Source organism: Panulirus ornatus, chromosome 1 (genome assembly GCF_036320965.1).
Source record: "Panulirus ornatus isolate Po-2019 chromosome 1, ASM3632096v1, whole genome shotgun sequence".
Taxonomy (NCBI): domain Eukaryota; kingdom Metazoa; phylum Arthropoda; class Malacostraca; order Decapoda; family Palinuridae; genus Panulirus; species Panulirus ornatus.
In genome coordinates this window covers 6121803-6145853 of record NC_092224.1, presented here as the reverse complement: position 1 = coordinate 6145853, position 24051 = coordinate 6121803, and the positions used below count along the sequence as shown (strand labels likewise).

Below are 24051 nucleotides of genomic sequence, written 5' to 3'. Positions count from 1 at the left end.
GTGTAGTCTGAGCTAAGATGGGATGAAAATCACCCAGGTTGATGATTTTTGGGTTTGACTGATCACTAGCAGCAACAGCAGACGTCGCCAACGTCAAATGAAGGCCGCAGTATCAGACACATCACCAGCATCAGAACAGTAACATTAGCAGACGCTAGGAGCATGCACATCACCAAGACCAAAGGCTTACAGTAATAGCAACATCGGCAGACACTGCACCAACACCAGATACCAGCAGCAGCAACAACAGACGCCCCCGCTATACTCTGGCCACCATCAGTCTTCACTGTGAGGGCAGATTGCAGCTTTGGGTGGTGCAACTCGCACCTGGGCAACCATTACCGCTTCCAGTGTTATGTATGAGCGTATCAAATCGCCGCTAAACTTCCCTTAGCCCCGCCTGCTCCTGTAATACTTGTTGTATTATGTCCGCCGGCACTTATCCCCGACCACCTTCTGTCGCTGCTTTCCTCTCCAGTGCCAGACATGTTAGCAAGAGAGTGCGCTGTGCCGTAATTGTTTCTATCGAGCTAACGATGACACGATGTACCAGCCAAGTGCTTGACTGTATTGCTGGATCACTGGTTAATACCGATTAAACAGGGCTGTATATATCGTCCCTGGGTCATACTGTGGCCCGTGGGTCACTAGCTAGTAAGGGGAGGACGAGTTCATACCCGCGCAGCCAGGGGTAGTGGTCGGCCGACGTCTGCCACCCAACGCTTGTTGCAGGCATGGGCGGAAAAGCCTCCAACATCGTCTGTGGCCTGGTAGATTCTATGGTCAAACTATTCGTATGGTAAATTATAGATATTCATTATTTATTTTTCATTATACTTTGTCGCTGTCTCCCGCGTTAGCGAGGTAGCGCAAGGAAACACGAAAGAATGGCCCAACCCACCCAGTTACACATGTATATACATACACGTCCACACACGCATATATATATATATATATATATATATATATATATATATATATATATATATATATATATATATATATATATATATATATATATATATATAGTTAGACAGTAAGCTTTAAGGGAAGGGTAGCATATCATACTGAGTATAACTGTGAGACGGTTGATATACCTGACATCACTGTATGAGGCAAGCAGTAAGTCACGGACTTAGACAGGACGAGATGATTCATGCTGGTTTAAACGACTCATTCTCACCAGAATACCATGATGAAGCCTTTCATGATCTTCGTTATTAAAGGGCGTTAATCTTACATATGTTTATGTTGATCATGGGCCCTTTTTTTTTTTTTAATCAACGAGGCATTATTAGCAGATCAGCATAAAAACAACGAATTGGGAATTGATTACAGTTCTTGGTGTTGTGTATGACAATAAAAAAAGAAATGCCGTTTTGCGCAGCGCCTGTAAATCAAGACATACTATCTAGGATATGCACGAGCATTAAATTAGCTAGATTATCGTTAATTATGATCAACGCTAAAACCAGTAAATTGGCAGTCGGGGTTGTCTCATTAGCGGGTACAAGATCTTGTGAAGGCGGCAATTAGTGTTCATGTCGTGGCCTGGGCCTCCAGCCGGGCGAGTTAGGGCTCATGACACCCAACCAGGGAGGACCTGGCTCCCAACGCCCAACCAGGGAAGGCCAGGCCCCGAACACCCAGCCGGGGAGGACCTGGCTCCCGACACCCAACCAGGGAAGGCCAGGCCCCGAACACCCAGCCGGGGAGGACCTGGCTCCCAACGCCCAACCAGGGAAGGCCAGGCCCCGAACACCCAGCCGGGGAGGACCTGGCTCCCGACACCCAACCAGGGAAGGCCAGGCCCCGAACACCCAGCCGGGGAGGACCTGGCTCCCGACACGCAACATACGTAGAGCCGTGACATCCATACAGGGCTGGGTTCTTCGACGCTCAGTCGGTGAGGGTTGGAACCCGTGACTCCCAGCTTGGTGGGACCGGGACACTCATCTAGGGAGGAGTTGTCACGCTTGAAAACTAGCGGGAGAGAGAGAGAGAGAGAGAGAGAGAGAGAGAGAGAGAGAGAGAGAGAGAGAGAGAGAGAGAGACTTAGCCCTACCCTCACCTGGCACCCTACCGGCCAAGACACAGCTCTCCGATATGTCCATCATCGGAGGTACCTCCGTCACCCCCTAGTCAAACCCTTGTTAAATGGGATCTCAGACCCCATTCCCCATGGTATCCACTTGCGGAGGTGCGGGCCCCGTGATGAGACCCAGCCAAGGAAGGTCGATCTCCTCCAGCTACCAGATATACCAGGCCGTGACTCCTTACTCACAGCAAGATTCGAATCAGAACCCAGCAGTATCATCCAGCCGGAGACGTACAGTACATTCAGCCGGCAAGTGTTTGGGGCCGTAACGCACAGCCGGGCTGGGCCGGAGCATTGTGCTCCGCAGAAAAGATCTTGATGCTTAGCCCAAGAGGAGCAAAGTCCCCAACCTCTTGCCTGAGGTTATGGAATCTTTTGCATATATATATATATATATATATATATATATATATATATATATATATATATATATATATATATATATATATATATATGTACGTGCATGTGTACGTGTAGGAAGAGAGGAAAGTGATTGGTTCTCAGTGAATGTAGGGGTGTGTGATGTCTCCATGGTTGTTTAATTTGTTTATGGATGGGGTTGTTAGGGAGGTGAATGCAAGAGTTTTGGAAAGAGGGGCAAGTATGAAGTCTGTTGGGGATGAGAGAGCTTGGGAAGTGAGTCAGTTGTTGTTCGCTGATGATACAGCGCTGGTGGCTGATTCATGTGAGAAACTGCAGAAGCTGGTGACTGAGTTTGGTAAAGTGTGTGAAAGAAGAAAGTTAAGAGTAAATGTGAATAAGAGCAAGGTTATTAGGTACAGTAGGGTTGAGGGTCAATTCAATTGGGAGGTGAGTTTGAATGGAGAAAAACTGGAGGAAGTGAAGTGTTTTAGATATCTGGGAGTGGATCTGGCAGCGGATGGAACCATGGAAGCGGAAGTGGATCATAGGGTGGGGGAGGGGGCGAAAATTCTGGGAGCCTTGAAGAATGTGTGGAAGTCGAGAACATTATCTCGGAAAGCAAAAATGGGTATGTTTGAAGGAATAGTGGTTCCAACAATGTTGTATGGTTGCGAGGCGTGGACTATGGATAGAGTTGTGCGCAGGAGGATGGATGTGCTGGAAATGAGATGTTTGAGGACAGTGTGTGGTGTGAGGTGGTTTGATCGAGTAAGTAACGTAAGGGTAAGAGAGATGTGTGGAAATAAAAAGAGCGTGATTGAGAGAGCAGAAGAGGGTGTTTTGAAATGGTTTGGTCACATGGAGAGAATGAGTGAGGAAAGATTGACCAAGAGGATATATGTGTCGGAGGTGGAGGGAACGAGGAGAAGAGGGAGACCAAATTGGAGGTGGAAAGATGGAGTGAAAAAGATTTTGTGTGATCGGGGCCTGAACATGCAGGAGGGTGAAAGGAGGGCAAAGAATAGAGTGAATTGGAGCGATGTGGTATACCGGGGTTGACGTGCTGTCAGTGGATTGAATCAAGGCATGTGTATGGGGGTGGGTTGGGCCATTTCTTTCGTCTGTTTCCTTGCGCTACCTCGCAAACGCGGGAGACAGCGACAAAGCAAAAAAAAAGAAAAAAAAAAAAAATATATATATATATATATATATATATATATATATATATATATATATATATATATTTTTTTTTTTTTTTTTTTTTTTTTTTTTCTAGTGTTCATTAAATACGCATATTTTTCCAGACTTCTAAACATGACACTATAATCCCCCTGCCTGGAGATCTGTGATAACTAAGGTGGACTAACGAACGGTGGCTCACACACTTTATTTTGGCATGCAGGAGGGTGAAAGGAGGGCAAAGAATAGAGTGAATTGGAGCGATGTGGTATACCGGGGTTGACGTGCTGTCAGTGGATTGAATCAAGGCATGTGTATGGGGGTGGGTTGGGCCATTTCTTTCGTCTGTTTCCTTGCGCTACCTCGCAAACGCGGGAGACAGCGACAAAGCAAAAAAAAAAAAAAAAATATATATATATATATATATATATATATATATATATATATATATATATATATATATTTTTTTTTTTTTTTTTTTTTTTTTTTTTCTAGTGTTCATTAAATACGCATATTTTTCCAGACTTCTAAACATGACACTATAATCCCCCTGCCTGGAGATCTGTGATAACTAAGGTGGACTAACGAACGGTGGCTCACACACTTTATTTTGGCGTCCTAAAGGACACTCATACCTTATATATTTTCTGGACTAAAGTTTTGAGAGACTGAAAATCTTTTGAGTGTTGCTGTCATGTCTCGGTAAACTGTATTGATTAGGGTGTCTCCCATCACTACCCCCTTTTATTCAGAAATTCCCCTCCAGTCGCTGTGACAAGGTCAGGTATCTGTGGACTGTCAGGGTAAGCCTTATATAACTTGTTTCATATTAAAAGGCACTCGACTTGGGTCTTTCTTCTTCTTGGCTATGAACAACAGACCTCTCAGAAATGTGCTTGTCTCTACAAAAGATGTGGATCAGCTCACTAGCGTCACATAAGAATTTCAGATTCTAGGGTCAATTTCAAAGTACCTTCGATGATGCCAGAGTGGAGGCAAACTCTTAGGAGGGCAAGATTTTGTCAGTCTGCCCAGTCAAAGGAATCCACCTTACTGTACTCCTTTACCTCTTGTTAATCATGTATTCAAGAATACATAGCATTCTTGAAGTCGCCAATGAATTGCACCCATCGCATTGACGACGCAAGTAGCGAGGAAACGCGAGCAGTGTTCATCTGTAGGGTTAATCAGATCAGTGCTCACGAGAAAGACGTGGGGTTGTACTATGTAAATGACGAACGAGAACATATGCAGCGCCTATATGGCACAGAGGGATTCTTGCAACGTGAGAATAAAAAGAAGAAAAAAAAAATACAGGAACGTGTGTGTGTGTAAACTTAAGCTCTCGGAGGGATTTCCCGTCGTGATCGGAATTCTCATCAGACGTACACTTCCAGACTCAATCATCGAGTTCAAGTCTGTATCAACCTTAGTATAGCAGTGTTAGCTGACCTCGGCTACCACCACCTGTGGTCTGCCACTGTTCGTAGCCAACCTTAGCCACCACCAGCCATGATCTGCCAATGTTCATAGCTAACCCAAGCCTTTTTTGCCTTTTGCCTGCCACTGTTCGTAGCTAAATCTAGCCACCACCACCTGTGGTCTGCCACTGTTCGTAGCTAAGCCTAGCCACCACTGACTGTTTGCCACTGTTCATAGGTAACCTTAGCCACCACCGCCTGTTGTCTGCTATTGTTCATAGATAGCCCTAGCCACCACCGCCTGTTGTCTGCCACTGTTCAGAGCTGACCCTAGCCACCACCACCTGTTGCCCCGTACTGTTCACATGGCTGTTATACCCCCCTCACCATACAACGCTGTTGCTGCCTTCAACATGCAGGACATAGTTTGAACGCTACAGTAGGTCAACCATCCTGAACTTAACATCTTTTATCACAATGCTGTTGTCTTGCTGCTGGTCTATACTGACCATGTCTCCCTCTCTCCATGTCATTTTTGTTGTGTTGTAATGTGAGATCGAAAGATCTCATGTTCCTGTGTTTCGAAATTTATTATTGTTATTATTATTATTATTATTATTATTATTATTATTATTATTATTATTATTATTATTCTTTCTTTCATACTATTCGCCATTTCCCGCATTAGCGAGGTAGCGTTAAGAACAGAGGACTGGGCCTTTGTGGGAATAGCCTCACCTGGCCCCCTTCTCTGTTCCTTCTTTTGGAAAATTAAAAAAGAAATGAGAGGGGAGGATTTCCAGCCCCCCGCTCCCTTCCCTTTTAGTCGCCTTTTACGACACGCAGGGAATACGTGGGAAGTATTCTTTCTCTCCTATCCCCTATTATTATTATTATTATTATTATTATTGTTATTATTATTATTATTATTATTATTATTGTTATTATTATTATTATTATTATTATTATTATTATTATTATTATTATTATTATTATTATTATTATTATTATTATTATTATTATCATTGTTATTATTATTAGTTATTGATATTTAACGGTACGCGAAATTAGCCCCCCGCCCCTCCCACACACACACACACACACACACACTGCGACAACTAGCAGGCGACGGTCCGGCGTTACGATGCAGAACCGGAAAGGGGCCGGTGCCCCCACCACCCAGCCCATCTTCCAACGCTAACCGACCCCAGCAGGAGTCTCCAACACCCACCTTGCGTGTCTGAGGGAGTGTGTTGTTGGGTCCCTGACACACTAGCAGGGAGGGCCGGGAAGGAGGGGTTGTAGGGGCCTGGACACCCAGCCGGGGAGAGCCGGGCACCCAGCCGAGAAGGGCAGGGCCGTGTGGGCTGTCGTAACTGTTAAAGAGCCTGGAAATATGGCACAGTCTGTACTCCTCCCATACCTGATAAGTCTGAAGTAGCTGTCTTACGAAATTAAAAAGAGACTCAATGATTATTATAGATACTTCGCTATGCTCTACGTCATACACTAGATTCAAGTGTCGGGATTATTTCGGCTTCCTCCATCTATCCGGACAAGGAGGAGTCATGAATAGTCATGAGTAGAGTGGTGGTAAGAGGGGTGTGGGTTATAGTGGATTGAACATCGTCGGGTGGCCGTGGCCACCAGGGGCCTCAGACTCTGTTGGCAAGGCTTGTGTGATGAGGAGAAGGGCCGAGTTCGGCGTGCAAGTAGTCCAGTGTGTTGTGCGGTCGACGAAGACCAGCCTTCGAGAGGTTTATTAGTGTAAGGGACAGGATCGACAGACGCTTGTAGTCAAGGTGAGGGCGTAGTCGAGAAAAGGTTAGGGGGAGGGCTTTAGCAAATTATGTTAAGAGTTTACAATGAATTATTGTTTGATGAGCAGTTCAGATAAGCATTCTCTCTCTCTCTCTCTCTCTCTCTCTCTCTCTCTCTCTCTCTCTCTCTCTCTCTCTCTCTCTCTCTCTCTCTCTCTCTCTCTCCTCCACGACAGCAGAGCATGCGGTTTGAGTGACGCCTCGTTCGTTGCTACTGTCACAAATTATTCTGGTACAGTATTGCGTATTTCTCGGTGTCTTGCCTCGTCTTGACAGATGGGTCCGAGACGCTAATCATACTGATATTGTGGGAAAAAGATTATTAAAGTAAAAAGTGTTGAATACGTATTTGTGAGACTGAAATCGACATTTAGAATATGAATTTAATTTCTAGACTCTGTGATGGACGTTTGTCTTTATATATATATTATATATTATATATATATATATATATATATATATATATATATATATATATATATATATATATATATACATATATTGGAAAGGATCACAATTTTGCGCGTGATCAAGGTATTCCTGTGAGTCCACGGGGAAAATGAAACACGATAAGTTCCCAAGTGCACTTTCATGTAATAATCACATCATCAGGGGAGACACAAGAGAGAAATATAACAGTCAGTTGATATACATCGAAGTGACGAAGCTAGGACGCCATTTGGCGTCCTACACACATACACACTTAACGGTCGAATGTGGACGTGATGGACAATCGTTAGCGTGGAGGGTAGACTTTGTGAACATAATAACTATGATCAAGAGGTTGGGGTAGGGGAGGTAGGGAGGCATTACGGACATTGGCTCGGAACAGCGGGGAGCGTTGGTCGTCAGAATGAGGGTTGCCCACCGATCATTATTGCATAAGCGACAGAGGGTTGGTGTCGAGACGGTGGCCGGCGGACGCTGACGATCGACAAAGGGTAAGTCATGGACAGATCGTGTCGACGGTGTGGCGACGCTCGACCTATCATAATTCACCCACAGATGTTATCACGGTTGCTGGTGTAAGGGGACGATGGCCATGGTGAAATAACTTGACGACTCTCCGTTGTGTCACTTATCCCCAGATATGCCAGCAGTGGGTCTTGCTTCAGTTGGAAGACTGTCAACTCTTGTGAGGAAGATACGTATCCGTGGGTATGTCAGCCAGTTCCCTTTCGTTATGCTGCGTAGTATTCTTAGATGTTCAGTACTGAACGGTGAAAGCTCAGACGAGCCTGTCTACAGATTCCTACATAGTCTTTTGTAACTAGCGTAGCTGAAATGGAGGCCTCTCAACGTACTGTACAGGAGGTCCCTTTTTTTCCTTGAAAATACAGTTATGAACTCTGAATCTGATGGTGGAAAGTAAAGATCATGCATCAGGTTACCGGGTAGAATGCCCTCTACCCAGGTAACCAATAGTAAACAAAAGAAAATATTTGTCATTTGTGTGTGTGTGTGTGTGTGTGTGTGTGCATATGTGAAATATATGTATGTATTGTGGTTCATTTGTAGCCCACCAGCTTCTGTGTCTGAGTGTATGTACCTCAGTACTGTCCTGTTCCTACTGTACACGACGCACGGCGCTTCCCTTCCCGATGGAGAAGCCACAGGGGAGCCTCAAGAGGCTGCCCGAGCTGTGTGTGTCACACTTGCTACAGCTGCTGTCGAAGTTGATGTCCTTCATGCCTTCGGTGTTAGTGCTGTTGTGGCTGCTGCCTTACCTGTTGGTGTAGTCGTAGCCGTTGTCGCTGCTGTTGAAACAGCTGGTACTTTCGCTAGGCCACTGAGTAAATGATGTTCTCTGTAGTGATGATGACTTGTAGTCCAGGGCGGCTACCACACCTTGGGGGTTGGTACTGTATGTGGACGCCGCCTCCCACCCCAAACCTGCTTGTCCTGATGGTGGTGATGGTTGTGGTACTAGTGATGGTGGTAGTATTGGTGGTAGATGTGGTTTGTGGTATTGGTGGTGTTGTTGTATGAGTACTGGTGACTTGGTTGTGGTGCTGGTGATGTGGTTTCGGTACTGTTGATGGTGGTAGTGCTGACGGTGTGGTACAAGTGGTGATGATGATGGTGGTAGAACTGTTTGGATGGTTTTAGTACTGCTGATAATTATAGTACTGGTGGTAGGTGTGTTTATGGTAGTGGTAATAATGTTAGTTCTGCTGGTGTTGGTATTACTGAAGGTGTGGTTGTGTTGGTGGGAGGGGCCGCTGTAGCCGCGTGCCTCCCGAGCCATGGGAGTATCATCAATATATCCCACATTAGAGATGTGATCGGCGCGTATAATAGCCCAGTGGGAGAAGGGTGCTAAATGTTGGGTAATGAGAGAGGACAGAGATAGAGAGGAGGGCGGAGGCTGTAATGTACCCTGAGTGATGGCTGATGCCGGGGTTCGACCTCACCATTAGGGAAGGCTGGATGGTATGTGCCACCTTGATAGAGGCTCTGGCAGAGGAGGAGGAGGAGGAGGGGTCCACTTTGTAACCTGGGGGAGGCTTCACAGACGTATTATCCACGGAGGGGCGATGAATGGGAGGTGATACAAGAGTTAAATAGCGACTTGCGGTGTGGGGCAGCCGGTCCTCGCCCCCCGGTACGGTGGAGGGACTGGTTGAAGTGGAGGATTTCATTTGGAAGTGGTGTTTAAATTCCTGTGTCGTCGTCGCCATATACGGGCTGATGATAGAGCCGGCCAGAGGGCACGAACGTATTGGATTCGAGTTGTGCGTGTCTTCGTTAAGATCGTTTTCGCGTGTCATTTAACCCGTTGATCATGATGGAATAGCCCCTGAGGATGGCGGTACGAGCCTTGAGCACGACAACACGACCCATGAGCGCGGCGGTATGACCCTTGAGTACGACGATGCAACCCTTGAGCATCACTTTGACACTCAAACGTGACCTGAACCTTCAAGGTCAGGTCAGAGACAAGGTCGTCATGGCAAAGAGTCGAACCGTCGTGTCTTGTTCAAGGGTCGTTCCGTCTAGTTCAAGAATCATACTGTCATGTTCAACGGGTTCATGTTTCGTTCAGAGTTCCATTCGAATCGTCAATATTTGGCAGAGAAATTCGTGGTTATTTTGCCACTGCTGGCATTAGTTGATCACCCTGTGGTCAAGAGACCGACGCTGAACGCCTCGCTATCTTTATGGCGAGATGAAAATGAAGAGCAGGAACGTGAGAGCGGTTTGCCTTAGACCACCGCCACACCACCACACCCACCACCGCCACACCACCACACCCACCACCGCCACACTCACCACACCCACCGCCGCCACACTCACCACACCCACCACCGCCACACCACCACACCCACCGCCGCCACACTCACCACACCCACCACCGGTTCATGCTGTTGTCAGGGTTCGGCACTGTTCACAAACAGCACTACAATAACTGAAATGTATTTTCAAGGAATAATTTTTTTTTTTTTTGAACGAGACAGCACATCGAGATGAAAAAGATAGACATTCACAGAGATCCATGTCGTATCAGTTAACAAAATGGGGATCACGTTGCACGTGTTGTACGTACCAGGAGGTAAAAGACCCCTGAAGATTACATCAGGTAATCCACCGGTTGTGTGAAAGTTAGTCATTATGATAAGCCAGGGAGGGAGGACCTAGCAGGTCTGGCCGGCTGGGGGTTTAGGATCAAAGACTTGTGTGAGAAGAGCGCCACCTGCATCACATGAGGTCTGCTGCTTATCACTGCGGGTCTTGGGATATGTTTACCCAGCCTCACGTTGACAGTAACGGAAAAAACAATCCCTCTTCAAGGCAGTCGCCCGTACCCCGGCAGCAGGGACGTAGCGGGTGTAACATCACCACCGTCCAACCTAATGCCAGGTCTTGATGCATGACGGTCTCATGATACCGAAATGAGACCCTCCTTTTCCTGTGCAGACCTTACCCGGGGACGACTGGTAGGGCTGTGGAGCTTTCAGAGTCTCCAGATGTGCCGGACCCTGTAACCCATTTGCGCTGCCGCTCACAGGGTGAGCCTGGGATGCACAATAAATTTGCTGGGGACAAATCAAATCGAACACTGTCCCCCAACCTTGGTAGATCTCTGCCAGTTCACGTGGAAGTTCTTTTTATTTTTACCTCCACTGTGGAGAAGAATTTTAGAGAATCTTGACATAATTTTTAGATTTGTAGAGTTTACGATTTTTAGATATATATTAGGATACGTTTAAACATGCCATAGCCAAATGATGTGTATGATAGTATGTAGAACAAAGTGGTAAACAGTATGGTATGGAAAACATAACTCTCTGGTTTGTTTAGGTTATGTTATCATGGGTTTACTTAGGGTATGGATAGGTTAGGTCAGGCTGAAGATATTTTATTGTGGGTAAGGCATCGCGACGTTATCCTCGGCCGATTTAGTAAGACCGCCATGCACTGCCACCAGTTGTTTGCAAGGTAATCATATGGTTAGGATCGTTGTTCCTGGTGGTGAAGGACTGCTTGCTTGGAGACGGTGTGTGTGTGGACTGCAGGGCCCGTGGCTGTAGTAAGTGCTGCAGCTGTGTGAGCTGGGCGTCCCCGTCAGTAACGCTGGCAATATATAGTCAAATGACGGAGATTAGCCTCACCAAACTGATTCCCACGAGGCTGTAGTAATTGAGGGACCAAGTCAGTTGTTTCTATGATGAGGTCATGGGGGGATGAGCTGATTTCTTTTTTTTTTTTTCAACGCGTATTTGAAATCATAGTATTATTCTCCTCTTTTTATTTCAGAACAAATTAACACCATAAGTTGATTGCAGTTGAACACTTGAGTTTGCCATGTTTCGTTTGTTTGACGACTATGTATGTAATCGTTGAAGACTTTGATTAATTTGGATGGATCACACGCATCTGTTGTGCAGTGCGGCCCACGAGAGGAACATGAACCATCACTAGTGGGCAGTGAGGTGATGATGAGGGTACTAGTGATGATGCTGTTGGTGTTTAGTGTGTGCTTCACCTGCACTCTGTTAGTTGTTTACATCCAGGCTTCTCCCTGTCTTCCTCCTTCCTACAACACACACACACACACACACACACACACACACACACACACACACAAGGGGTATAGAGTGAACTGTCAGCTAAAGATCAGCTGATAAGGCTAAAGGTTTCAGAGAGAAGAGCTGTGGAGGAGGATTTAAGGATATGCACGAAACTAAATGGCAAGTTCAAATGTGTTTTCACAGTGGAATATTCGACAGCCCTAACACCAGTGAGATGGAATGAGGAAGAGGCCTTGGAAAACATTGAAATATATAGACATGAACAGAGTACTGAAGGGTCTTGAACCATATAAGATTCATGGTCCTAATGAAATCAGTCCATATATGCTGAAGATATGTGCGGATACACTTGACAAGACAACGTAAAATGTTGTTTAGAATGTGTCTGGAGAAAGGTTAAGTGCCAAGAGAATGGAAGAAGGCAAACGTCCGTGCGATCTTTAAGAAAGGAAGCCGGGAAGATCCGCTGTACTACACCTTGAGGAACGTGTTGTGTAACGTCCTGGAAAAGATAACCAGAATGTAACTGGATGGCCGCATACAAAAGAGAAGCTACCCAAGTGAGACACTGCACGGTGTTAGGGAATGATTGTGTAATGAACCCCTTACATTTTTTTTTTATGAGAGTGTGAACTTTGTTTTAAACAAGAGAAGGCTGGGTAAATTGTCTGTGTCTGGACAGACCAAACGGCATTTGACAATTTTTCGTATAGAAATTGGGTAAAAAAAGATGGATGTACAGCAAGGGATAAGGAAAGGGTCGCAGCTTCGATAGATAGATTATTATTATCATTGGAAGATTATCTTGCTAGAACGAGAGTGAGGAACAACCATGTCAGTGGAGTCTCTTCGAAATGCGTTGAGGTCACCGGTAGCCTGCCTCAAGGGTCTTTTCTGGGACCACTGATCTGCCTGATCTATGTAAATGACTTACAAGAAGGTTTGGGCTCGTGTCTGAATATGTTTGTACATGAGGCCAAAGTCATGAGGGAGGTAAAACACAAGGAGGATTCAGTCATTTTACTAGGTGACCTACACAGACTCTTAAGTAAATGCATGGTAATGAGGCTGAGATACAATGAAAGAAGGCCTTCATGAGAACATGATGTTGGAAGGAACAGAGCGCAAGGATATGTGTGTGTGTGGGAAGGACTTGGGAGTAGACTTCGTTCCTGAACTGTTGCTACAGTCCCACCTTTGAGAAATAATAAGAGAGACAAATTGTCTGCTGGCAAGTATTAAGGTATCATTCAAGCTGGGCCAAACTAATTTGTTTCTCATATTTAGTCGCCACACGTAAAGAAGCACAAAGATCAGGTGAAGAGGGTCTAGAGGAAGGCGACAAAGATGGCACCAGAATCGAGAGAGCTGACTCAGAGGAAAAAGTTAGAGGCCTTATATTTGCTCATCATGGGAGAGAGAATAGTGTAAGGTGACTGGTTCACATCATTTTTTTGGATATCAACCATATGGAGTCATCCGTGAAGATGCAGGGGATAGAACAACCAGAGGCTTTCACATGATACTGATGAAGGACTTTTTCATTGTAAGAGAAGTGGATGAATGAGATAAACTGAAGGAGGAAATTATGAATGCAGACATCATGCGGAAGTTTAAACAAATTTGTGATAGAAAAAAGTTAATGAAATGGAACCGCATGTGTGTATAATTCTCATCCCGTACATGTAGGTAACTACACACGTTATCCTTATCGTCTGACCAATTTTACTCCTCTCTGCATGTCCTTCCCCCTTGTACTCTTTCGGTCTCGTCTCGCATCATCCTCCCCTCTGGCATGAACCCTGCCTGCTCCCGTCACACACACACACACACACACACACACACAAACCAGACTTCATACACCCTCATCAAGAGATCGTGATGCATTCTGAGGTCTGCATCCTCTAACCAAGGGCAGGAGAACCAGTTTCCTCGGGATTACATTTTTGGCCAGAGTATTTCCTTCCTGCAGCTCCCTTGCTTCTCCGTCGGTCTGGTCAAGTGAACGTACCTCTCAGATGACCATCATTGCTACTGATAACTTTTCGTTGTGATGACTACCTGTGTGTTTACGGCTTCCTTCGCAGGTAGGCCAGTGTTTCGAGACTGTCGCCACTCGTTCATGACAGTGTTCTTGTAAATTGTGTTTACATTAATATTTGTTACCGATGACGCTCGTCATAGTTGTTATAATGTAAGGTAATATCTTCAGTGGTGGTTAGATAGTATGTGCGTTGCAGCCCGGTTCTCGGGTAGCGAGATCGTGAAATGTATTATATTCGGTGAATTTCTGTGTACTTACCGTTGAACACGGGTGTCCCGCTGGTGTTCATCACAAACCACTTGTTACCGGCTTCGTGTATTTGCATAACTCACGAACACTTCTTTCATGGTCCATAGCCTCGTCTTCCCAACATTTTATATCTTCCTTCACCTAATTAGTTTCTTATGGACATCAGTCCTTGCTGTATAACTCAAGTGATTGTCCCGCCTCTTGCGACCCTCTCATGATTTTAAATTATACATATTTTTTTTCATCTTCGCGTCTAACGATTTTAATGACTTGCTGGTTACCTCCGTCATGCGGGTTGCAATTGGTGTGTGATCGTTTTCACGACTAACTTACTCCTGCCCTTGCGTGTGTGTGTGTGTGTTTGTGTGTGTGTGTGTTTGTGTGTGTGTGTGTTTGTATGTGTGTGTGTTTGTTTGTGTGTGTGTGTGTGTGTGTGTGTGTGTGTGTGTGTGTGTGTGTGTGTGTGTGTGTGTGTGAGATTACTATTTATGTGTAACGGGGAGAGAGTTTTGCGCTCGTGTTGCCCAGTCTTTTAACCTTATATTTATACCCCTTCTCTTTACTCCTACACACACACACACACACACACACACACACAGACTTAGCTAGATGCCCATTTATCGACCAGCTCCGAGGGGACGATGAACACCTAAGTTGGGTGTAGGCCGATTGCCATGGCCAGAATTCGAACCCACGCGGGTCCTGCCCTGGCCTAATCCGTACTGACTCGTGATCAGCTATACTAGCCACTACGCCAGGTGTGTGTGGTGTTAAGTGGGGATTAACCACTTGAGCAGAGTATTGCACCCCTTAGACACAGTTGCTAGGCTTTTGACCTGACGATTAAGGGTCAGGTTTAAGGGCTAGACTATCATACGCAAGGGTCGTACCGTCGTGTTCAAGAATCGTACCGTCCAACTCAAGAAACATACCGTTATGCCTAAGTATCGTACCGTCGTGCTCAGGGATCCTACCTTCGTGATCAAGGGTCATTTGAGTCAACGTTGACCTTCTGTCGTAACTGACAAGTTCATCATGAGTGCAGAGTGACCGTCGTGAGTGACAGGTTCATCATCAGTGCAGAGTGACCGTCACTGGAGGCGGTGGTGTGAGGGGATGGACCCCACATGACGTCATGTGTAGGTCCACCTTGCTTTATACCGACATGACTTTCTCTATGGTGAACTCGCCTTCCATACCATACACCCGCATGGCTGCATATGCTGGCAGCGTCTTGTTGATTTCTGATATAGTGTCAGTGGCCGCATGAGGGAAATACGATGATTCTTTGAATGGCCGCAAGAGGGACACGGGTGGACCCTGTCATGTTTACCTGTATGGTATTTTTATAACTATATACTTAGGCGGTATAATTTTTCTTGCTCAGTGGGATCTTGTGTTTACCTTTAACCAAATTTACATATATCTAGACAAAGAATGGCCCAACCCACCCACATACGCATGTATATACATAAACGCCCACACACGCACATATACATACCTATACATTTCAACGTATACATACACAGATATATACATGTATACACATGTACATACTCATACATGCTGCCTTCATCCACTCTCGTCGCCACCCCGCCATACATGAAATAGCACACACACACACACACACACACACACACACACACACACACACACACACGCGCGCGCGCGCGAGTTAGCGCTAGGAAAAAACAACAAAGGCCACATTCGTTCACACTCAGTCTAGCTGTCATGTATAATGCACCAAAACCACAGCTCCCTTTCCACATCCAGGCCCCAGAGAACTTTCCATGGTTTACCCCAGACGCTTCGCATATCCTGATTCAATCCATTGACAGGACGTCGACCCCGGTATACCACATCGTTCCAATTCACTCTATTCCTTGCACGCCTTTCACCCTCCCGTATGTTCAGGCCCCGATCTCTCTCAATCTTTTTCACTCCATCCTTCCACCTCCAATTTGGTCTCCCACTTCTCCTTCTTCCCTCCACCTGTGTGTGTGTGTAGATAGATATAATATTCCAGTTTTGTCCTAGATATCCCTAATCAGATACGTCGCAGTGAAGCTAGTGGTGAAGTATGATTTTTTTCCTCTCGTGTCAGTGCGCATGATTCGTGGCCCTGACATGGCTCCCTCTCCCCCTACTCAGGAGTGTAACCATTGGAGGAAGCACGACGGTACGACCCAGTGATATAGCCTTACCTTCAACCTGGCCCTTAAGAATTAGAGGTCAGAGGCCAATGGCAGTCTTTCCGTTGAAATATGGTTTTACCTTTTGGTTATCTGTATGGTTTCCACCACGCTAATACATCTTGGAAGTTCCATTGTGATTTCATATTTTGTGTATGATGTATGATTACTATAGGCGACAGGGTATCGCCTTTGTGGTTTCATCTTTTATGTGTGATGTATGATTACTTATGATGACCATAGGCATCAGGGTATCGCCTTTATGGTTTCATTTTTTGTGTGTGATGTATGATTACTGTAGGCGACAGGGTATCGCCTTTGTGGTTTCACCTTTGGTGTGATGTATGATGTATAGGCGACATGGTATCACCGTCTTTCATATAACAGCCCTTACTTAATCTGTTCGTATAGGGACAGGCGTGAACTCTCGTAGGAAAAGGTATGGGATAGTAATTCTGACGACCTTCAAGGATTCCCCGGTCTGACATGAGACGTGTTATAGGGTTAGGTTAGAATGGGTAGTAAGACGTCTGTTGTGGTTGAGGTGTGTGGCAGCCCTGCTGTAAGACGTGCTATGGGGTTAGGTTAGAGTGGGTACCTTGCTATAATGCTTCTCATGGGGTTAGGTTAGAGTGGTAGCCTTGCTTTGGGGTTGGGTTAGTGACGATACTATGCTATAAGACTTGTCCTGGGGTTGAGTTATAATACTTGTTTTGGGGTTGGATTATAATGATTACCTTGCTATAAGACGTCTCGTGGGGTTGGTTTGGTATAGGGACCGTGCCTTAAGACATGTCATGGGGTTGGGTTAGTGTAGGTACCTTGCTGTCAGGCTTTCTTGGGGTTGGGTTTGTGTGATTACCTTGCTGGAAGACCATTGTCGGGTAGGGTTAGTATGGATACCTTGCTGGAGGAGTCTTATGGGGTTGCGTTGGTATACGTACCTTGCTGTAAGAGCTTCTGGGGGTTGGGTTAGTATTGGTACGATTCTGTAAGAGTCTCGTGAGGTTGGGCTAGTGTGGGTACCTTGCTGTAAGGGCCTCGTGGGGTTGGTCTGGTATAGGTACCTATCTTTGAGTCTCGTGGGGTTTTTATAGTATGGCTGCCTTCCTGTAAGAGTCTCGTGGGGGTTAGGCTAGTTTGTGTACCTTGCTTTTAAGTCTCCCGTGGCGTTGGGTTGCCGTAATACCACCTCTCACAAGTGGCAGAAGTGGTATAAATTCCTATTCTCATGCATCAATTAGTCTGAATTGTCTGTTCTGTTTCCACTTCGTGAGAAGCAGTGATATGTACTGTAATTTGGTTAAAGGCCTTCTTATGTAGCATGATGAAGTATGATCTAACCTATTCTTTCTCTTTTCTTTTTCAGGTTTTTCAACATAGTGAACAGTTTCCTGAAGAAAAATAAGCACAACGGTAAGTTTCAGTATATTTCGTCTGTTGACACTTATGTTGTACGGTGATAGGAGGAGAAATAAAGTCTCCGAAGTGCACATTCATCTACAGCGGTGGGGGATGGTCGCCGTGTTGTGACGGGTAACGTTGCTGACCGTGGTGCATTCACGGGTCGCATGGGTTCGGACCCTGGTCGACAGTCAACCACTAGCTGTTCATCCTCCCCTAGGGGCTGGTCGACAAAATGAGTACATGGCTTAGGCTAGGATTTTTATATATCTCGTTAATGAGGTGGTCTTGATTAGCGCAAATTTTTCTGAGCAAAGCAAACATGTGTTGCGCAACAATCCGGTGGATGAAGGACGTGTACAACACATCCTTTCCATGGGATCTCTCCTGATCCTTACCATAGTCAAGACTGGAAAGAAAATACCATCGACGAGATTTTGCCGTTAGGCAGGGCTGACGCGCACCGCTAACCGCAGAGCAGCCAAGCTGTTGGGGTTATGTGCGCCTGTAGACTACAGCTTGCAACAGCTTGGTCGATCAACGACTCAGTCTAGCAACCTGGGACCAGTACGAGCTTTGGGAGCGAAGATCCCCGAAGACTTCATTAGGTATTCACCAGGACTTCTTTAAGTTAAGAATGACGAGTTACGTGAGTTAACGTACAGTTAAGTGCTTTATGTAAGCCTGAGTGTGTGTGGAGGGAGAGGACATAGCGAGGTAGTGACTGGCCACTGGTGAATCTTTGCGTATAGTGATGCATCATCCACGTTTACCGAGGCAGCTTAAACCTTGTTCGTGTAGCAAGTGGTCCCAAGTGTCGCACATGGTGTTGTTAGGATAGGATCATCCGGTAGTTGGTGTTGGTATTTCCTTGTCTTGTCCATTGATGTTGAAGGTCTGAGTAGATTTCCCAGAAGCTGAACAAAGTGATATAAAACTTTAATATCCTCAGGCGACGTCCAGTGGGTGTTTACGACTAAGATTTGGCAAGTCAGTGTATGGGTGTATTTGGGTGGAGGTGTTAGGTATTTCAGCATATATTTCCACTGGATGTCGGAGTCATGTGTATATATATATATATATATATATATATATATATATATATATATATATATATACCCCAGGGGATAGGGGAGAAAGAATACTTCCCACGTATTCCCTGCATGTCGTAGAAGGCCACTAAAAGGGAAGGGAGCGGGGGGGCTGGAAATCCTCCCCTCTTTTTTTTTTTTTTTTTTTTTAAAGAAGGAACAGAGAAGGGGGCCAGATGAAGATATTCCCTCAAAGGCCCAGTCCTCTGTTCTTAACGCTACCTCGCTAACGCGGGAAATGGCGAATAGTATGAAAGAAAAAGAAAGAAAAGATATATATATATATATATATATATATATATATATATATATATATATATATATATATATATATATATATATATATATTACGTTGGAGGCTCCAGTCACGGACAAATGTCTACATTAAGGCCGGCCCGTAATTGAAATATAGAGGTTATTGAAAGGGAAGACAAGGGAGAGTATTACGAATTTTGGAGAAAGTGAAAACCTGTCTTTCAAAATGTGCCAGGTCATAGTTTTTTTGGGGAAAAAACGAGAGGTTGGAGAGTTCCAAAGCTTCGAGGTGTAGGGAAAGAAACAGTATCAAAACGGCCCCACCCATGAGTTTCCAACGGCTCCACAGTAACCGTGTGTTGCATCGGCTTGGCGAGTATTGCGTGGTCTAGCTTATCTATTGGTGGGGGCACATAAACAACCAGCTTTCGGTGGTTAAAGCCAAAGTAATATAGAGGGAAAGGGAACCATCATTTTAGCATAACGCAAAGGGGTCAAGTTATGAATTTAGCTTGGGAGAATTGATAAGTCGGACCTCTTTCGATTTTGTCACTGAGAGATGCAGAGCTAAAACCACCCCAGATGTGAGAGCAGTACAAGGACGGGTTAGTCCTTTGTATGTAAACGAAACAACTTTTCGGAAGAAAAAGGAAATTTCGATACCTAAACAAGACTCCCAGTCTCTTAGAGACAGACTTAGTTATTTCTGTAATATGGGGTTTCCAAGACGGAGTGGATGTTTCAGTAATACCAAGTATGTTCATTGAGTGAAGAGGTGGAATTACAGAACCATTGAAGTAGAGGAGAAAGTTGTAAGGAATTTACGATAGAGAGTTGGGCAGAAATTGGATCTTGGAGGGATTAAACTTGACCAGATTCCGTCTGCCCCTCAGAGATATCCTTTCCAAGGCAGAGTTTATTGAAGAGGGTGTGTCGAGACGAGGTGCAGATCAGTTGAGAGAGGAAGCAGAATTATGGGATGTTGAGAAATGGTGTTGAATCGTCAGTGTATCAGTGAATGTGATTATATTTAGAAGAAAGGAAATCACCTATATTAAGAAGAAAATGTGTAGGTAACAGAGCAGAACCTTGAGGAACGCCGCTGTTGATTGAGGAAGAGGAAGAGACTGATTCATCAACAGCCACGGAGATAAACCGGCTAGAGAGGAAGCTAGATATGAAGAAGAGAATTCAAATGACGGAAGATTATAGATGAAACCCCAGTGCCACAACCTTAAAGCTGTGGATTTATCAAGTGCAGTTGCATAGGATTTCCATAAATTTTTGAGGGTTGAAAGCAACAGAGGTTAGATGGGATTGGATGTACCAACACATACTTCCAAGAAGAAGTAAAAGTTCTGGTTTTTAAAACAGGAACAGAACGGACAAGCAAGCTTAGGCCCAAGTTCAGAGACGTACTGTTTCAGTGTACTGGGATGGATGCTATCTGGGCCAGAGGCCTTCTGTGTGTCCAGAGAGAGAAGCGCTTTTCGGACAATTACAAAAGAGATTACGTGAAGGAGCATAGGATTAGTAAAGGGAACATCAGGAGGTGAAGGAATGCTAGGGTCATTAAAGGTAGAGTTAGAGAAACAAGAACACAGAGAGTTGCTTTGTTTACGGGAGAGACAGCTGTAATGCCGTCTGAACGGAAAAAGGGAAGGAAAGGTAGAGCGGGAGTTGCTAGCGATGCCCTTAGGTGAACGTTTTGCCACACACATAAGACACATGTAGTGATTACGGACAGTGATAAATCTTGAATGGGAGTCAGAAAAAGGAGACTTACTGAGCCCGATATACCTGATCACTTACCTCAGAATGGCCTCAGGAACCATGGATTGAAAGAAGTCGCTGTGGAGGAAGAGGGGATAAATGCTTCCTTATCCTCAATAACCTGTGGTATGCTTTTGGGGAGATAGAAACATCACTGCTGAAGAGACAGTAATTTACCCAAAGAAAGTCAGAAAAGACATTACGTAAGTTGTTTCAGTCGGCTTTGTTGAGGTGTCAATATTTACGTGCAGAAAGGGCTTCTGTAGGGGGAAGTGCCGTTAAAATAAACATATTTATGAGAGTGTGGTCAGATGGATAAATGGGGGCGAGATTGTGTAGCTACAGCGTGAAGGATTAGAGGTGAAAAACAGACCCAGAATATTAAAGTGGTCATGGTGGTCAGGAATATGAGTGGGGTGGGTGATCATATTCTCCACATCATTGAGAATGTAGAACGTGAGGGCTTCAGTCTCCCCTTCATCCGTACGGGAGGAATTCAACCATTCCCTATGGTGATCGACGAAGACCCCCTATATAGAGGATCTCGGCTTGAGGGTGAGATGTCACGGCCGCATGCCAGGAGTTTAGATGATTGAAGAAAAGGGAGCAATAGACGAAACTACGGAAAAGTGTGATATCTGTGAGACAGACCTTGAGCCAGATAGCATCAAAGTTTGGGGACTCAGATTCCTCAAGACGTGCAACAGGTGTGTTGATGTTGGGATAAGCACAGGCACCTCCTTTGAACCGGAACCGTGGGTGGAAGTTATAATTTGATATGAGAAAGGAGCTAATAAGAACATCGATAGTGTTCATCAGAAGGAAGGTTAATAAAGAGACCATGAATGTTGGTTAAGTGACTAGGAAAAGAAGAAAGTATATTACAGAGGGAAACGTCGTGGGAAGGGTCGGTACTACTTCTGTCAGAGTCCTGTGTCTCATTGGTAGTAGAGTCAGGCGGGAACCTAAAGATTCTTAGCACCCCATGATGTCGGGGTCTGGGGGCCACAGATTTGTTGGACTCTTATCATAATTACATTTTAAAATGATTGTGCAGCTAGGAGATGGCTAGAGAACTTATGTGAAGAAAACAAGTGAGGTTTGAGTAGGTGTATGGTGCTTGTAAGGAGAAGATGGCAGGACTAGTCCAGTAGTCCCATTTTGGTATGTCTTGATACCTCTTGTTACAGTATAGGGAGGAGAGAATCTACACGCATGGGGCCCATTCTTTAAAACTCTCTTTACCTGTGACGAGATTTTGCCTTTAGACAGAGCTAACGCGTAGCGATTACTCAAGAAAACTTTGAAGTGAAGAGTAATGGGTCGTATGCGTTCTATGTCGAGTGTAATGGTAAGTGTTTGTTGGATGAATGCCGGCTGTGTGTGTGTGTGTGTGTGGGAACACAGGTCTTTGTGTATTGTATACATCACTTCCTGGTGTTGTTAGCACTGGGGTGCCGTAATGATTGTGTAAGCGGGAGTGAAGGTCATCAAAACCTCGAGCTCCTGACGTTAGCTGGTGTAGGACCCAAGGCTTAACCTCCTTGAGCACGACGATATGGTTCTTGAGCACGACGGTTCCATCTTTGGGTATGATGGCCTGGTCTTTGACCCTCTTGCCCTAAATAGGGTCGGTCATATCCAAGGGTCAGACCGTCGGTCTGCAAGGGTCAGGGTTAGATATGGCTACCCTTTGTGACGTCTCTGATGAGCTAGTGACGTCGCAGTGGTAAGACTTGTTTGGCTGCTTTTGTTGTCAGTTAGCAGTGTTGGCAATCGTTGTTATCATAGTAACAACACTTGTTAGCAACCCTCTGGACGTCACAGTATTATGTCGTTTTAAGACCTCGTGACGTCACAGTGATTTAGTGTCCTAATCGCCTCTTGACATTTCACCCTTGACACCACCACCCCCCCCCCCCCACTCCCCTTAGTGACGTCACAGGAAGTCAACATGTCCACCACAGTCAATATTTGAGGCGCCAAACAAACTGCGGCCGGAGAATTATTTTTTTCCTCACTTGGTATTAATGACAGTGTGGCAGGAGGTGTTAGAGGGGGTGTTTCATGGTGTTGGTGGCCTCCACCCTGGAATGCTAGTGAGGAATCTATACAGGCAAGGGTCGTACACTGTCTGAGCGTTCCTTATGTATACTGGCGGTGTTCCACAGTGGATGGTACTGTCTTTAAAGCTTAGGTTCATATGCCATTTTCTGTTTCGTCCACCATGGAGTTTGGTGTGTGTGTGTCCCCAGCTCTTGGTTGGAGGACCTTGCTGCTGCCTCCTGTACAGTAGACAATCAGTTCAGATGCTGTCCAGGTTGCACATCAGCTGGGCTAGTGGCGGCCATGTTGCATAACAACAGTCCGGCAGTTTAATAATGATAATAGTAATGATAACAATGATGATAATAATGATATAATAATGTGATTATAATAGTAGTAACAATGATAATAATGGTAATGATAATGATAATAATGTGATTATAATTATGATATATTTATTATGCTTAATCGCCGTCTCCCGCGTTAGCGAAGTAGCGCAAGGAAACAGACGAGGAATGGCCCAACCCACCCACATACACATGTATACACATAAACGCCCTCACACGCACGTATACATACATATACATTTCAACGTATACATACATACACTTACAGAGACATTTACATATATACACATGTACATATCCATACTTGCTGCTTTCATCCATTTTCCTCGCCACCCCGCCTCACACGAAATAGCATACCCTCTCCCTCCAGCGAGGCAGCGCCAGGAACAGACAGAAATTCGTTCACACTCAGTCTCTAGCTGTCATGTGTAATGCACTGAAACCACAGCTCCCTTTCCACATCCAGGCCCCACAGACCTTTCCATGGTTTACCCCAGACGCTTCACATACGGTAGTAGTAGTAGTAGTAACAATATTGATGATATGACAATGATAATGATGATGATAAAATGATAATATAATAAAAAATAATGATGAGAATAATTATAATGATAATATTAATGATATAGTATTAGTAGTAGTAATAATGACAATAAGAATGAAAATGATAATGAAAATGATGATGAATATGTTGTGTTATGTTTTACGTACGACACAATACGTCTCATATTACAAT

At 45.0% G+C, this 24051-nt stretch overlaps 1 protein-coding gene across 2 annotated transcripts in view; it reads left to right on the top strand.

The window, feature by feature from the left end:
- LOC139754668 (uncharacterized) overlaps window positions 1–24051 on the top strand; it is a 575370-nt gene that overhangs the window by 483416 nt on the left and 67903 nt on the right. For both annotated transcript variants that reach the window (XM_071672345.1, XM_071672254.1), the window contains exon 5: window positions 17769–17815. In XM_071672345.1, the coding sequence (XP_071528446.1) occupies window positions 17769–17815 (47 nt within the window). The remainder of the gene's footprint in view (window positions 1–17768; window positions 17816–24051) is intronic.